General features: G+C 44.0%; 1 protein-coding gene across 4 annotated transcripts in view; it reads left to right on the top strand.

Moving 5' to 3' along the window:
- Positions 1-13,562, top strand: part of FGFR2 (fibroblast growth factor receptor 2) — a 119,229-nt gene that overhangs the window by 52,066 nt on the left and 53,601 nt on the right. For all 4 annotated transcript variants that reach the window (XM_008950993.3, XM_024930382.3, XM_008950985.4 and 1 more), the window contains one exon: positions 6,842-6,965. In XM_008950993.3, coding sequence (XP_008949241.1) covers positions 6,842-6,965 — 124 coding nt within the window. The remainder of the gene's footprint in view (positions 1-6,841; positions 6,966-13,562) is intronic.

Genomic DNA, 13,562 nt, shown 5'->3' with positions numbered 1-13,562 from the left:
ATGTTTGTATTAGCCAACGTTTATGGACTGCTCCCCTGCATCGTGACTTACCAGGTGCCTCCCATGGAGCAAGTTGCTCAGTCCTTCCACAGCCCAAAGAGGCAGACACTGTTATTTTGCCCTTTTACATTTGAGGGCTTGCCCTACACCTGTCTCATAGGTGGCACAGCTGCCATTTGGACCTACGTGGTTTTGGACCAGAATTTATGCTCTTGCTAAACTGCTTTCTTCAAATGTAGTTCCATGTTTTGTAAAAACACTGTTGCTGTTGAATGAGAAACATAATGAAAGTAATGGCTCCCCAAAAGCATGCAAAGATCTAGCCCATGGTATACAGTTGAGAGCAAAGTTGGGGATATGATGCTGTTCTTTCAACTTCCAAGACCTCTGTGGGTTATTTATTTGTTTGTTTTTGAGACAGAGTACCTCTATATTGCGCAGGCTGGAGTGCAGTGGTACGAACATGGCTCAGTGCAGTCTTGACCTCCTGGGTTCAAGTGATCCTCCTGCCTCAGCCTCCTGTGTAGCTAGGACCACAGGTGCATGGCACCACATTTGGCTAATTTTTAAATTTTTTGTAGAGACGGGGTCTCACTTGGTTGCCCAGACTGGCTTCGAACACGTAAGCTCAAGTGATCCTCCCACCTCAACCTCCCAAAGTATTGGAATTACAGGCTTGAGACACTGTGCCCAGCTGGTTATGAGGTTTTTACGTTTATTGTGGTAATATATGCATAACATAAAATCTACCATTTAAGTCATTATCAAGTTTAGTAGGCATTAATTACATTCACGGTGTTGTGCAACCATCACCACTATTTTCAAAACTTTTTCATCTCTCCAAACAGAAACTTTGTACCCATTAAGTAGTAAGTACTCATTTCCCCTCCCCCACTGCACCTGGTAACCTCTAACCTACTTTTTGTCTCTATGAGTTTGCCTATTCTGTGTACCTTACATAAGTGAAATCAGGATATTTTTCCTTTTGTGTCTGGCTTATTTCACTTAACAAAAGTCCATCCATATTGTAGCATGAATCAAAACTTTATTCCTTTTTATGGCTGAATTATATTCCATTGTATGGATATACCACTTTTTTTTTTTTTTTTTTTTTTTAAGACGGAGTTTCACTCTGTCGCCCAGGCTGGACTTCAGTAGTGCAACTTTGGCTCACTGCAACCTCCGCCTCCCAGGTTCAAGCGATTCTCCTGCGTCAGCCTCCAGAGTATGGGATTACAGGCGCTCACCACCACGCCCAGCTAATTTTTGTATTTTTAGTAGAGACAGGGTTTCACCATGTTGGTCAGGCTGGTCTCGATCTCCTGAACTTGTCATCCACCCGCCTCAGCCTCCCAAAGTGCTGGGATTACAGGCATGAGCCACTGTGCCCAGCCCCACATTTTGTTTATCCATTCATCTGATGATGTTCACTTGGGTTGCTTCTACCTTTTGGCTATTGTGAATAGCCATTGTAGCAATTGGTGTACAAGTATCTGTCCCAGTCCTTGCTATAAGTTTCTCTGGTATATACCTAGGAGTGGAATTGCAGGACCATATGGCATTTGTCTGTTTTGCAAAAGCAAAAATGGGGAAGATCGTGACATTTTTAAAGAGCTAAGTTCAACAGGCGGTGGATGTCCTGCCACAGCCACCTTTGTGAGCACCGACAAGCAATGGGCCTCTAAGAAAACATGGCATGTTGTAATTCACTTCCCACCTCCTCTGGAGAGATCCAGTGGTTGTTTACCGAGCAGAGGGAAGAGTTTCTGCCACTGGTCCCGAGGATCAGATCGCCCGGCCTTGTTCTCTGGACACCTCCTGAAAAGCAAACTTCTTGTATCAATGTTGGAGTTTAAGCATTAACAGGTGTTTGCCTCCACATCTGCATGGTGGTGAGCAACAGCAGGTACCTCTGTCCTTGACATGCAAGGTTAGTTGGCACAAATGCTTTCAGAAAGGATGGCTTCAAGTCCCCCAGGCACCTGCTGAAAGTGGGGGACTGGGATGGGAGAATAAGATTTTATGCATTTTTTGTTTTTTGTTTTGTTTTGAGACAGAGTCTCACTCTGTCACCCAGGCTGGAGTACAGTGGCACGATCTCAGCTCACTGCAGTCTCTGTCTCCTGGGTTCAAGCGATTCTCTTACCTCAGCCTCCTGAGTAGCTGGGATTACAGGCACCTGCTACCATGCCTGACTAATTTTTATATTTTTAGTAGAGACAGAGTTTCACCATGTTGGCCAGGCTGGCCTCGAACTCCTGTCCTCAAATGATCTGCCTGCCTCGGCCTCCCAAAGTGCTGGGATTACAGGCGTGAGCCACCGCACCTGGCAGATTTTTTGCATTTTAATGGCAACTCACCTGTTGAATGAACTGATCTGTTCGTGGGGTGGGTGCCTCTGTGAAGGCCAGGATTACAAGAGATTGCTGTCTTCCTGGGAAAATTGGGTGCTGATACTGGCGGGAGAAAGGCTTGGGAATATCTTTCTGATATCACATGGACACAGCGTTCTACCTGGCACAGAGGAAAACTTTCTATCACCTTCTGCATGTTTATTCTGCTTGTTATCGAACACCTGAGTATTTGGAAATGTCTGGATTTTTTTGCAATGTGGAAGGTAAATATCCAGGTGACAGCCTGGGTCTTTAACCTTTCACCCTTCACCTTTCACTGCGGTGTTTTGGTGTCAACAAACTAAATCTACATTCCCAGTTGTCACCTGAGGGTAGCCTGGGATTTAATAGGCATTTTGGGGGAATGAAGGTAACAGAAGAATTCCGAAAAACCTGTCTGGGCCACCTTGTGTCTTTGTGTGGATAGGGTGTGGAATGTTCATGGAATCCGCTTCTTGTATTATACTTGGGAGTTTAGGCCATTTTGCTTCAGTCTGCTTTGTTTCAATATTGAAATGTTATTTTAAAAAAGTCTTTAGTGAACATAGTTTTGAAGCCCATGCTCTCCTATTCTGTTACTTGGCAGATGAAAAATAATGATGAATTCCACAAAGATTTGGCCATGAGCAGGAAAGAAAAAGAGTCGTGCTTGTGTTGGTTGGTGCAGAATTTCTTCTATCTCTGGCTTTTGTGTTTGTTTTGCCAGATCCATTGGTTCTGCAGGGGGTAGCTACTATTGAATGATTATCTAAGGATCTGTTTTATTATGCTTTTTTGTTGTGCGTGTTGAGATTCCTGTTTGTTTGAAAGATAGAAATAAGAAAAAAGTAAGCAATACCCATAATCCCACTGCTTAATTATATAAAGTACATTGCTAACAATTTGGTATATTTTCTTTCTGATTTTAGCTATGTTTATAGTCAGGCTTATACTTTCAGTTTTATATGCATCTTTAGGGTGGTAAATGTGTCTGCTTTTTTTCTTTTTTTTAAATAAATTGGAATCATGAATTAACTGTTTTTCATTTATCAATAACTGTTTAATGATACCTTACCAGGTCTGAACATAATACTTCATTCTTTTTATGACTATAGACTACGCTGTTTGAATGAACTATCCATCAGTTCATACAGGATGAACTATGCATTCTTAATGTCTCTCTCCTTGACAGTTTTTTGCTCTTACAAGCAGTGCTTGAAGCAGCAGTTTTGTTCCTGTGCCTTGAAGTAATTGTGCTATTTTCTGTGGGCTAGCTTTCTAGAAGTAGAATTAACTGGGTCAAAAAAATGTGTGCTGCTAATTTTAATAGGTACCAGCAAGTTATTTTACACAAAGGTTTTTCTCAATTTATGTTCCCATTCTCAATTGGAATCTTTTATTTCCCTACACATTCACCAAGTACTGAATAACATTGATCCTTCTAATTTTTGTTAATCAGCTGGTGAATAACAGTGTCTCATTATTGTTTTAATTTGCATTTCCCGGATCGTTAATGAGGTTAAGCATCTTTTCATATGTTTATTGGGTATTTACATTCCCTCTTCTCTGAAAGCAAAGACGGTGTATGTGCATTTGGCCTAACTGGCAAAAGAATTGTAGCACTGAAAATCTGAGGAATTTAGAAACACGCGTTGTATATATTACGTCGGAAGAGTGGTTTCTTTAGGTTTATTCTGAATCTCCATATGGAAATAGAGTAATGAAAAAAAAACCCCAAACTTTGTGCTTTTGTTTGCCATCTTTATAAAGTTAACTGTTGTAGTTTCTTAGCTTGCTATTAAGCAACCACTAATCAATGGTAGGATATCCCCTACAAAAGTGTCCAGCAGTCCCACTGTTGGTGGATTTAAGAGCATCCATTTGGAAAATGCTACAGCTCATAAAATTTGGGTCAATAAATCAAATACTGGAGCAATGGTGTAAGAAAATAAATATTAACAGCACTGCATGGGGCAATATTGATCTAGTACCAAGATTTCTGGATGGACAGAAACACCCTGTTTGGTAATTGTGCTTCTCATTGTAAAAACATTTTTATAAACGTTAACTTATTAATATTTGTAGTGCATCTCCAGGAAGTAAATATTCAGAGAGCACGTGCTCTTGAAGAGGGATCTTGTATGGAATGCCATGGCCCCAGTGAGAGACTTGAGCTGACCATATCCCCTGGGGTTAAAAAAAGGGAGCAGTGAGCCAAGCTGCATATGCCAAGATTTAATGTGTCAGCCGAGTCAGGCGATGTCCCCTCCCTGTGCAGTTCAGGTTCAGCTCCATTTGGAATATTCCATTTGCCAAATCTGGATCCAGGCACAAGAAAGACATTGACAGTTTGAATGGGGTCCAGAGACAGGCACTAGCCGTGATTAAGGGCTTATGGGCATGACATTTGAGCGGGGGCTCAAAGAACTGAATATTTACAGCAGGGATAAATGCTGGATTACATGGCTTGGCGACGTGGGGACCCGTGGCTACATCCCTAAGTTACCTGCCACATGACTGGTTCCCCGTAGGCAAAGAGAGAATCATTTCTGTTACCCTTGAGAGCTTGAGGTGAAGGGAGGGTCTCCTTTTGGGTCTGTGGACCTCAAGTAAAATCAAGGAGCTTATACCTATGTGTCCCATGCTCTTAGCATAACGACGCCATCGTAGCACCCAGGGATCCAGGATTTAGGTAGGGAATTCTCATTGCGCTGGAAGATTTAGCATCCATATCTCCTCCTCCTTCAGAAGACACATTCTGCATGGAAGGTGCTTATCTCTCCTAAGGGGAGACGCGCTAGCATGTTGTCTGGGTCCTGTTACAAGTCTACGGCTCAACCAAGAGCAGAAAGCGAGTCTTTGTTGTACAGTAAAGACTCTCCACTGTCGATCAGATGCCCATAGATTCATTTCTCTGCCAGACATTTTACCTGCGACAGTGAGGATCAGTTTCCCATCACCAGCTCCAGGCTGTTAGACTCTGAAACTACCTTCGTAGTTGTCGATGACTGCAGCAGCCCAGCAAAGTGGCTGACCAGAACTGTCTTAACTCACTGCTTGTACTCTGTTAAGGAGGAAGGAGGCCAGCCTTCACCCAGTGATCCTTTCTAAGACTGTCAGTGATGAGCAGCGACCTGGTTTTAGAACTCAGCAGCAGTACCTCCACCCTGCAGTCATGGCTTGCATAGAACTGAGTGGCTGACATGAAAACCGTGGCACTCCAGTGTGCTCTTCGCATCTCTTAACTCTGTTGGCAGGCTAATCACTGGCGCTGCTTTGCAAAGTGGACAGCTGCTCTGCCCTCCTGTTTTTATAGTGGAGTGGTTACGAGATGATTTTCTTTATTCTCTAGTTTCTTATATCACTCATGTGCTTGCAGATGCTCTGCCTGTATTTGTTTTTTACGTGATTAACCCAAAAACACTTGCAATGCCCAGGGCATGGCTCAGAAGGTCAGTTGAAATTCCTGAAATGATAGCTAAGGTTAGTAGGCCTTGACTGTTTATTTTTTCATTTCGTTTCACTGGAGTGCCTTGTCCAAAACACCTGTAGAGAATGACTTGGATTCAGATAGAAATACTAAAGCCTCAAACCCTGAAGATACAAGATGTTGCATTTTGTGGTAAGGAAAACTCTCGCATGTTTGAAAATTTGAGTCTATGGAAATATTTGAAAAGCAGGGGGAGAACATAAGAATGGCGTCTCTTTGTGTATTGACGGTACCTTGGGTAGGAGTCACAACAGCTGATTTTCACATGTGCTGCTTATCTTTGAAAAGTCTCAAGAAGTTTGTGAACGGACTGATATACAACTTGAGTTTTGTAAGGATTCATTGCTCCCATATTTGGAATTCTGGGTATTTCTCTGAGGAACATATATATCTATTCAGCCACAACCAGAGATGGGAAGGGCAGACTGATGTTCCCAGCTGAAACTTCTTGAGACATCCAGACAACATCTGAGAACTAGGAGCTCCTTAGGAGAAATGAATTAGCTATGGCAGCACAGAGGGCTTGGAGCAGTGCCTGGCATATAGTAAATGCTCACTAGTGTTAGTTCTACATGGTTCTGTGATGCCATAGAGGCTGAGGCTTCCCAGTGGATGGGCAAACTGGTAGCTCGCCTGCCCGTGGCCATTGGTACCAGGCTGGCTGGTGTTCAGGCTCCCTGGCCAGTTGGCCTCTCCTAGAGGAGCCCTCAAATCCATGATGGTAACAGACCCACGCTGTACACTGCCGAATACTCCTGCAGATCTGAATATGTCAGTATTTGCTTCACAGGTGTTCACCATGATGATGATGATGGTTTTCATTTCTCACAATTCTTAGTGACAGTTATCAATTTAGAATTTAGGTGATTCTTCCATACCTTCCTTGCCTCCTTCAGCTTCTTTTTAAATCAAGAAAGCACAGTGCTTGGTATTCTGTGCTAGGATTGTTAAATAACCGCCTTTGCTTTGATCTTTTCAGGTACGAAACCAGCACTGGAGCCTCATTATGGAAAGCGTGGTCCCATCTGACAAGGGAAATTATACCTGTGTGGTGGAGAATGAATACGGGTCCATCAATCACACGTACCACCTGGATGTTGTGGGTGAGTTTGCCTCTCCTCGTGTGGCGGCTGCATACCAGCCCATTCTTGCTTGACTCGTTTGAAAGCATGAACGTTAAGTCCTGTTTCTCCCATAAGTTTCAGGAGAATTGGTTCATTCTTATTCTTTCTACTATCATTTTACAAGGCTGCTTCTGTCATCTGACAATATTCTGTTTTCCAGGCAGCCAGGGTTTATGAGCTTTGCATGATCCTCATGGTTCCCAAGCGTCATCTGTGTAAAGTGGACGTGGTGTGAAATGTCTGACATTTTGGAAGCTGAGATTACTCTGAAAATGTTAATTGGGCAGGTGAAAAGGGTACAGATGTGCTGTAGCAGACCTTTGGTTTTAAAAGAGAAGCATCATTTCCCCAACAGGGCAACTGTAGAAGGCCAGCTGAAGAGTAAAGGAAAAGGTCTGAGGACTGAGCCTGTGGCTGGCTGGAAAAAGGTGTATGTTGAGGGCCCTTCACTTCCATCACAAGAAAGTCATTAGACGGTACCAATTCAGTGTCTGTTCCTGGCATCTATTTCCTCTGTGCAAAGGGAACCATGTATATGAGCTTATAAATACATTTTTGTCAGAGTGCACAGATAAGTAGGCCATTTTAATTAAACATTGAAGACCACCTCGCCTGTTGTCTTGGAAATTCAAGTTTCTTCCCAGGTTTTGCCTGTGATGATGGGGCTTTGTTGTAACTAATGAAGAAAGGAGGTTTCTGTGTCTTGGAGGATTGCTAACATATGGAACTCTACCCAAGACATACTTCATTGTTGCAGGATGGCAGGTTAAGATCCCTTCCATGTAGGGGCCATCTTTTCTCTTTCCTGTCATGTGCCTTGACTTTCAACCTGCCACCTTGAGCCCTTTCTTTTGGTTTGTCCTCCCCTAAATACAGGTTGCTGTCTTCTGCTGTAGACTCAACTCAGTTCACACTCACGTTTTGCCGTAATGTGACTGTTGGTAATTCCACAAGCCTACACCACCCACTGTGCCTCTGTAAACGAAGTGTCTCCTACATCATAGCCTGTGCGTGTGTGCCTAGTATCATCTCACGTGTGGGTCTCCTTCAATAAAACATCTTTGAAGAGGGAGACCCCGTTACATATTGGAATTGCCCAAAAAGCCACTAAAAAAAAATCCAAAAGCTTGATTAACCAAATTGCAAAGATTTGGTTAATTAAAATTTTAGGTTAACTGAAAAGTAAACAAAACTATTTTGATTTTCTGTCAAGTTAAATGGAATTGGATCTACGAGACACTCTGCCTTAGAAAGCATGATATAACCATTACTTCCATTTGCATATAAGCATTCAGGGAAAATAGTGTTTATTCGAAGATTTGAGTTTTGTTCTTCAGAAGCCTTCATGTGAAATTTGATAGGTCCTTGAATAATGTTGATCCTATAGATATTCATAAAAGAGTGAGTTTTAGAGCTCTTTCCCCATAGAGAAAACATGTGGCATGTTTCTTAGTGAGAATTACCATGTTCAGATATTTTACAAAACAAACAAAAAGAGAAGTAACACTCAAATTTGAGACGAAAATGATTAACATTTGTGTTGGCATTGATACACTGTAAATCCATTGATCAAAGAGCATATGACTTGGCCTTTACCTGGGTTCCTGTGTGTACCGAATGTGACATAAAACTATTTCTATTTAGGGAAAGAGGGATTTTGGGCTAAATGTTCTAAATACCTAATTTTGAAATTAAGTAATTTATTGTGGGAAAAAATAATTGAGCTATAGCAGTCTTTTGGGATTATAGCTTTGCATAGGTCTACAAATCATTCATTAGGCTGGGCTGGGGCCATTCCAGGCATCGTGGAGTCAGATGGCGGCCACTCTGGTCTGGGCTCTTGCTTACAGCAAGTTTTAGGTTGAGTTGTTATGTAAAACATTCAAAAGCCCCTCACCCCACCTCCCCTTTGAGCTTTCTGGCAGCTCATCCCTGTGAAGCCCTGAAATCTCTCTTAGAGTTTAGGCTTGGGATTTGAATTGGGCTGCTGAATAATGGAATTGTGCTGTCTAATGTTAATCCCCTGGCAATCAGTCTTGTTGAAAAGAGCGTATGATTCAGTGGTGTAATGTAGAGAGAGCGTGGAGTGTATGGAGTAATGCAGAGAGAGGCCTGATTATGTCACAAATTTGGGAGATCGCCCAGCTAAACACGGGCCAATAATGACACAATGCTGGTTGGGAATATCCATTAAAGCTCAACTCCAATAATTTTCCAAGCCTTGAACCTTCTTTATAAATAGAAGCCAAAAGTCTGTGGAGTAAAAGGCATTTTCAGTAAAGATGGAAGTGTGAAATACTCTCATCTCTGCTCAAAACCCTAGTAATTGCTTTGCGAAGCACTAATAAAATAAGAATTGAGTCAGCTAAAGAGGCTCATATAGACGTACAGGGTTGGCAGTCATTCTGAACATCTCAGCAAGTGGAAACAAAAAGGATTCAAGCTTAAGCAGTGAATTTCTGGTAGCCCACAGGCCCAAATGTGATACACTGCTGTGTGATAACAGCTTTTCAGCCACCTCTCTGTTTCACAGAAAATCAGAAACCCTTTCCCAGTGAAAGCGAAGTCCCTTTCTTGCCCACATTCTTTGGGGTTTTATTTTTGTTTCTATGATACATAGATTGTGGTTCAGATATTACGAAGCATCAAGATGGGTGAGATCTTTTTATTGAAATTCTTCCTTGGAAAGGCATTCCCATAAGCACTTTAATGTAAAAGCCGTGTAATTTAAGTGACATTCTTGTGTTCTGGAATTAAACGGCAAGCCATTGTTGTGTGTAAGGGAAATGCTTTCATGTATGGGAGCCCTTTTAGGAGCCTGGCTTGATCCTCATTAAAATTGACACCATTACTTTTCAGCTATTTACTGCAAGGGAAAATGAGTGTGATGCTCCACGTCTTGGTAATTGTGGCGATAATAAAATGGGCTCCCCTAAAGTAGCTGTGGCTCCGGGAGGTGGCGAGCCTTCACCATCGTTCATCATTGAGTGGTACCGGAGCCCTGGATTCTGACTGAGGTCCTGTCACCGTGAAGCTACAATGCTGGGATGACTCATTTCACTTTCCTTGTGTCCAAAAATGAAGGAACTGGAACTCATGAATGTTAGAACAAAAAAAGCGGCTTGTGCCGTGGAATGAATAGCAGGTTTGTCCGTGGCCATACCTGGGGCCCCTAGTGAATTGGGACGAATTATTTAGCTTTTCTGAGGCTCTGTTTTATCATCAGTAAAATCGGAATGATGATACTTACCTCATTCCTATGATGGTTGTATTAGGTTTCCTAGGGTACCCCTAACAAATTACTATAAACTAATTGGCTTAAAACAAAAGAAATCTATTCTCTTACAGTTCTGGAGCCTAAAAATTCAAAATTAAGGTGTTGGCAGGTTCCACGCCCCTCTCCCAGCTTCTGGTAGCTGTCCTTGGCTTGTAGAGGCACTGCTCCAATCTCTGCCTCCATCTTCATGTAGTCATGTTCTCACTGTGTGTCTCAAAATCTCCTTCTGTCTTCCTCTTGTGAGGACACCTGTCACTGGATTTAGGGCCCACCGTAAATCCAGGATGAGCTAACCTTGATATTTTTAACTTAAGTACTTTTGCAAAGACCTTTTTCTTCAAATAAGGTCACATTCCTAGTTTCCAAGGCTTAGGACGTGGACGTACCTTCTCAAAGGTCACCCTTCAGCTCACTACATTAGTTACGAGGCATCAGTTGGGTTAGCAGATGAAAACATCAGGCTGGCATGTAGGTGGCCAGCAACAAATGCTGGTTTCCTCCCTTCCAAACCAGGATTCTTTTGAGGGTTAGAACGGATCTTTAATAGCTTTTATTAGTCTCAATCAGAAGTCTTATTAAACAAACAGAATGCCATTTTGGGGCTGGGCATGGTGGCTCACACCTGTAACCTAGCACTTGGGGAGGCCGAGGCGGGCAGATCACCTAAGGTCAGCAGTTAGAGACCAGCCTGGCCAACATGGTGAAACCTCGTTTCTACTAAAAATACAAAAATTAGCCGGGTGTGGTGGTGGGCACCTGTAATCCCAGCTACTCGGGAAGCTGAGGTAGGAGAATTGCTTTAACCTGGGAGGTGGAGGTGGCAGTGAGCCAAGATCATGCCATTGCACTCCAGCCTGGGCAGCAAGAGTGAAACTCCATCTCAAAAAAGAAAAAAGAAAGCCGGGCATGGTGGCTCACGCCTGTAATCCCAGCAGTTTGGGAGGCCGAGGCAGGCAGATCATGAGGTCAGGAGTTCAACACCAGCCTGACCAACATGGTGAAACCCCGTCTCTACCAAAAATACAAAAATTACCCGGGCGTAATTTTTGTATTTTTAGAAATACAGGTACCTGTAATCCCAGCTACTCAGGAGGCTGAGGCAGGAGAATCGCTTGAACGCGGGAGGCAGAGGTTGCAGTGAGCTGAGATTGTGCCATTGCACTCCAGCCTGGGCGACAGAGTGAGACTCCGTCTCAAAAAAAAAAAAAAAAAAAAAGCCATTTTGGGACCTACAGACATGGCCAGAGGCTGACATTGACATTTCCTGCTGAGGTTTCCACCTTTGATTAATGCTGTCATCAAGGCCATCCTGAGACTGATTTGGCTGTTGGACTTGCAGGAGAGGGGTGTGGAGTTTGAGGACTTGAAGTTCATGGAGTTGGCTTCTTTACGCCCACCCCTCCCCCTCCCCCACTTTGCAGTGGAGGAAGTTCAGGTTCAGCTGGGGTAAGTGATTTGCTAAGTAAGGGCTTGGAGCAGGCATTCTGGAGCTGGGGCCTCCATCTGGGTGTTCTCCACGCCTATCTGTATGAATGCTCCTTGCTCTCCAAGCGGACTTCTTCATTTGATGTTCACTGTGGTGTGTTTCAGTAGTGACTGCCACAGCCCGACTCTAAGGAGGTGCTGCTGTCACCCCACCCTGCTTTCAGTTCTTTGCTGCAGAAGACAGAATGTGCGGGAGAAAGATGGGACCTTAAAAGACTAGTTGCTCTTCCTCACTCATGTAGACGATTTGGCTTTGAATCGTGAATTATTGCTTCTTTTGGGCATTCCAGTTCTGCATTTCCAGAGACCCTCAGGTATGTCAAGCTTTTTGCCTGGCATTTGATATTTTGGGGGCAAAGTACAGTGGAAGTGGAAATGGTGCCTCTGGTTTTGTCAAGGCCAGATATGTCTTCTCTCCACTCCTTGTGTTTTTTGAGAAAGAGTCTTGCTTTGTTGCCCAGGCTGGAGTACAGTGGCATGATCTTGGCTCATTGAAACCTCTGCCTCCCAGGTTCAAGTGATTCTCCTGCCTCTGTCTCCTGAATAGTTGGGATTATAGGCATGTGCCACCATGCCCAGCTAGTTTTTGTAGTTTTTAGTAGAGATGGGGTTTCACCATGTTGGCCAGGCTGGTCTCGAACACCTGGCCTGGAGTGATCCGCCCGCCTCGGCCTCCCAAAGTGCCGAGATTACAGGCATGAGCCACTGTGCCCAGTCTTTTATCAGTTTAACTTTCCAGAAATTTGTTCCCCCTGCCTGTCCCCATCCCTTCAAATGAAAGCTGTAAGCAGCAGGCAGTTGTTGTTTGGGGGCCCATCAGAGGCCGCATGTCACTTCTGGATGGGTCAGGCATCACTACCAGCCCTGACTTGATGGCGGCAGATCAGCATGGCACTGTCAACTAGCCCTTGACATAAATCTGTTGTAACTCAGCCCCAGACATGATAGGACACAGCCTGAAAGCGCACAGGAATCCGTACCAGAGCGAAGTCCCCCCTCAGGTGTGTGTTCAAGAATGAAGCGTCTTTTATTCCAAGCACTGACTGATAAGCTCGAATGTGGAGTTGACACCTGGAATGGAGTTTTGGGAGCTTTTGGCAGCCCATCCCCAGTGGAAGAAGGAGGAATGGCTGAAATTGTTGACTGCTTGGGGCAGCCTCTGTCCCAGGAAGACAAAGGCTCCAGTGTGATAGCTGAGCTGGGGCCAGGGGACGGAGGCACGGCGGAGTCCCTCAAACCACAGCTGGAGTGTGAAGTTTGGACTGTCTCCTGGGTTGGGAACAAAGTAGTGGTTAAGTAAATGAAGAAGCGGTGGCCTAGTTAATTAATTAACCGGTTAATTCATTACTGAAGCTGTCAAGATTCAGTCATTCCTGCTCACTTGCTCGTGATGGAAGGCTGCATCTCAGTCTCAGCTTCCATCACACTGTGGCTTCTGGATGGAATTTTTGTTTCTGTGTGTGATAAGGAGTGACTGTGGTGGCATCATTTAAATGACATGATTCTGCACGTCCAGAGATGTTAGGATATTGAAAGCCTGACCATTACCTTTTAGGTTGTCACGCTTGTACCTGTTCCTGGCACAAGGTCTCGGCTCCGTAGAGCCCTGTGGGGTTCTGAACTTGAAGCCTCTTGACTTAGAGGCTTCCTGGCCAGGGCTCATTTGATTTTCCATACTCCTGACTTTGCTGCCAGTGAATTCTTTTCCATTTCTTGCTCTGAGTGTAAGACTTGGTGTCCTACCCTGACACGGGCTCTGCATGCCAGCTCTAGAGTTGCGAAATCTCACCGGAGGGGGGCAGAAAGCCCCTCTG

Source organism: Pan paniscus, chromosome 8 (assembly GCF_029289425.2).
Source record: "Pan paniscus chromosome 8, NHGRI_mPanPan1-v2.0_pri, whole genome shotgun sequence".
In the NCBI taxonomy this organism is placed as follows: domain Eukaryota; kingdom Metazoa; phylum Chordata; class Mammalia; order Primates; family Hominidae; genus Pan; species Pan paniscus.
The sequence above is the reverse complement of the archived record's forward strand: the minus strand, read 5'-3'. Positions and strand labels throughout refer to the sequence as shown.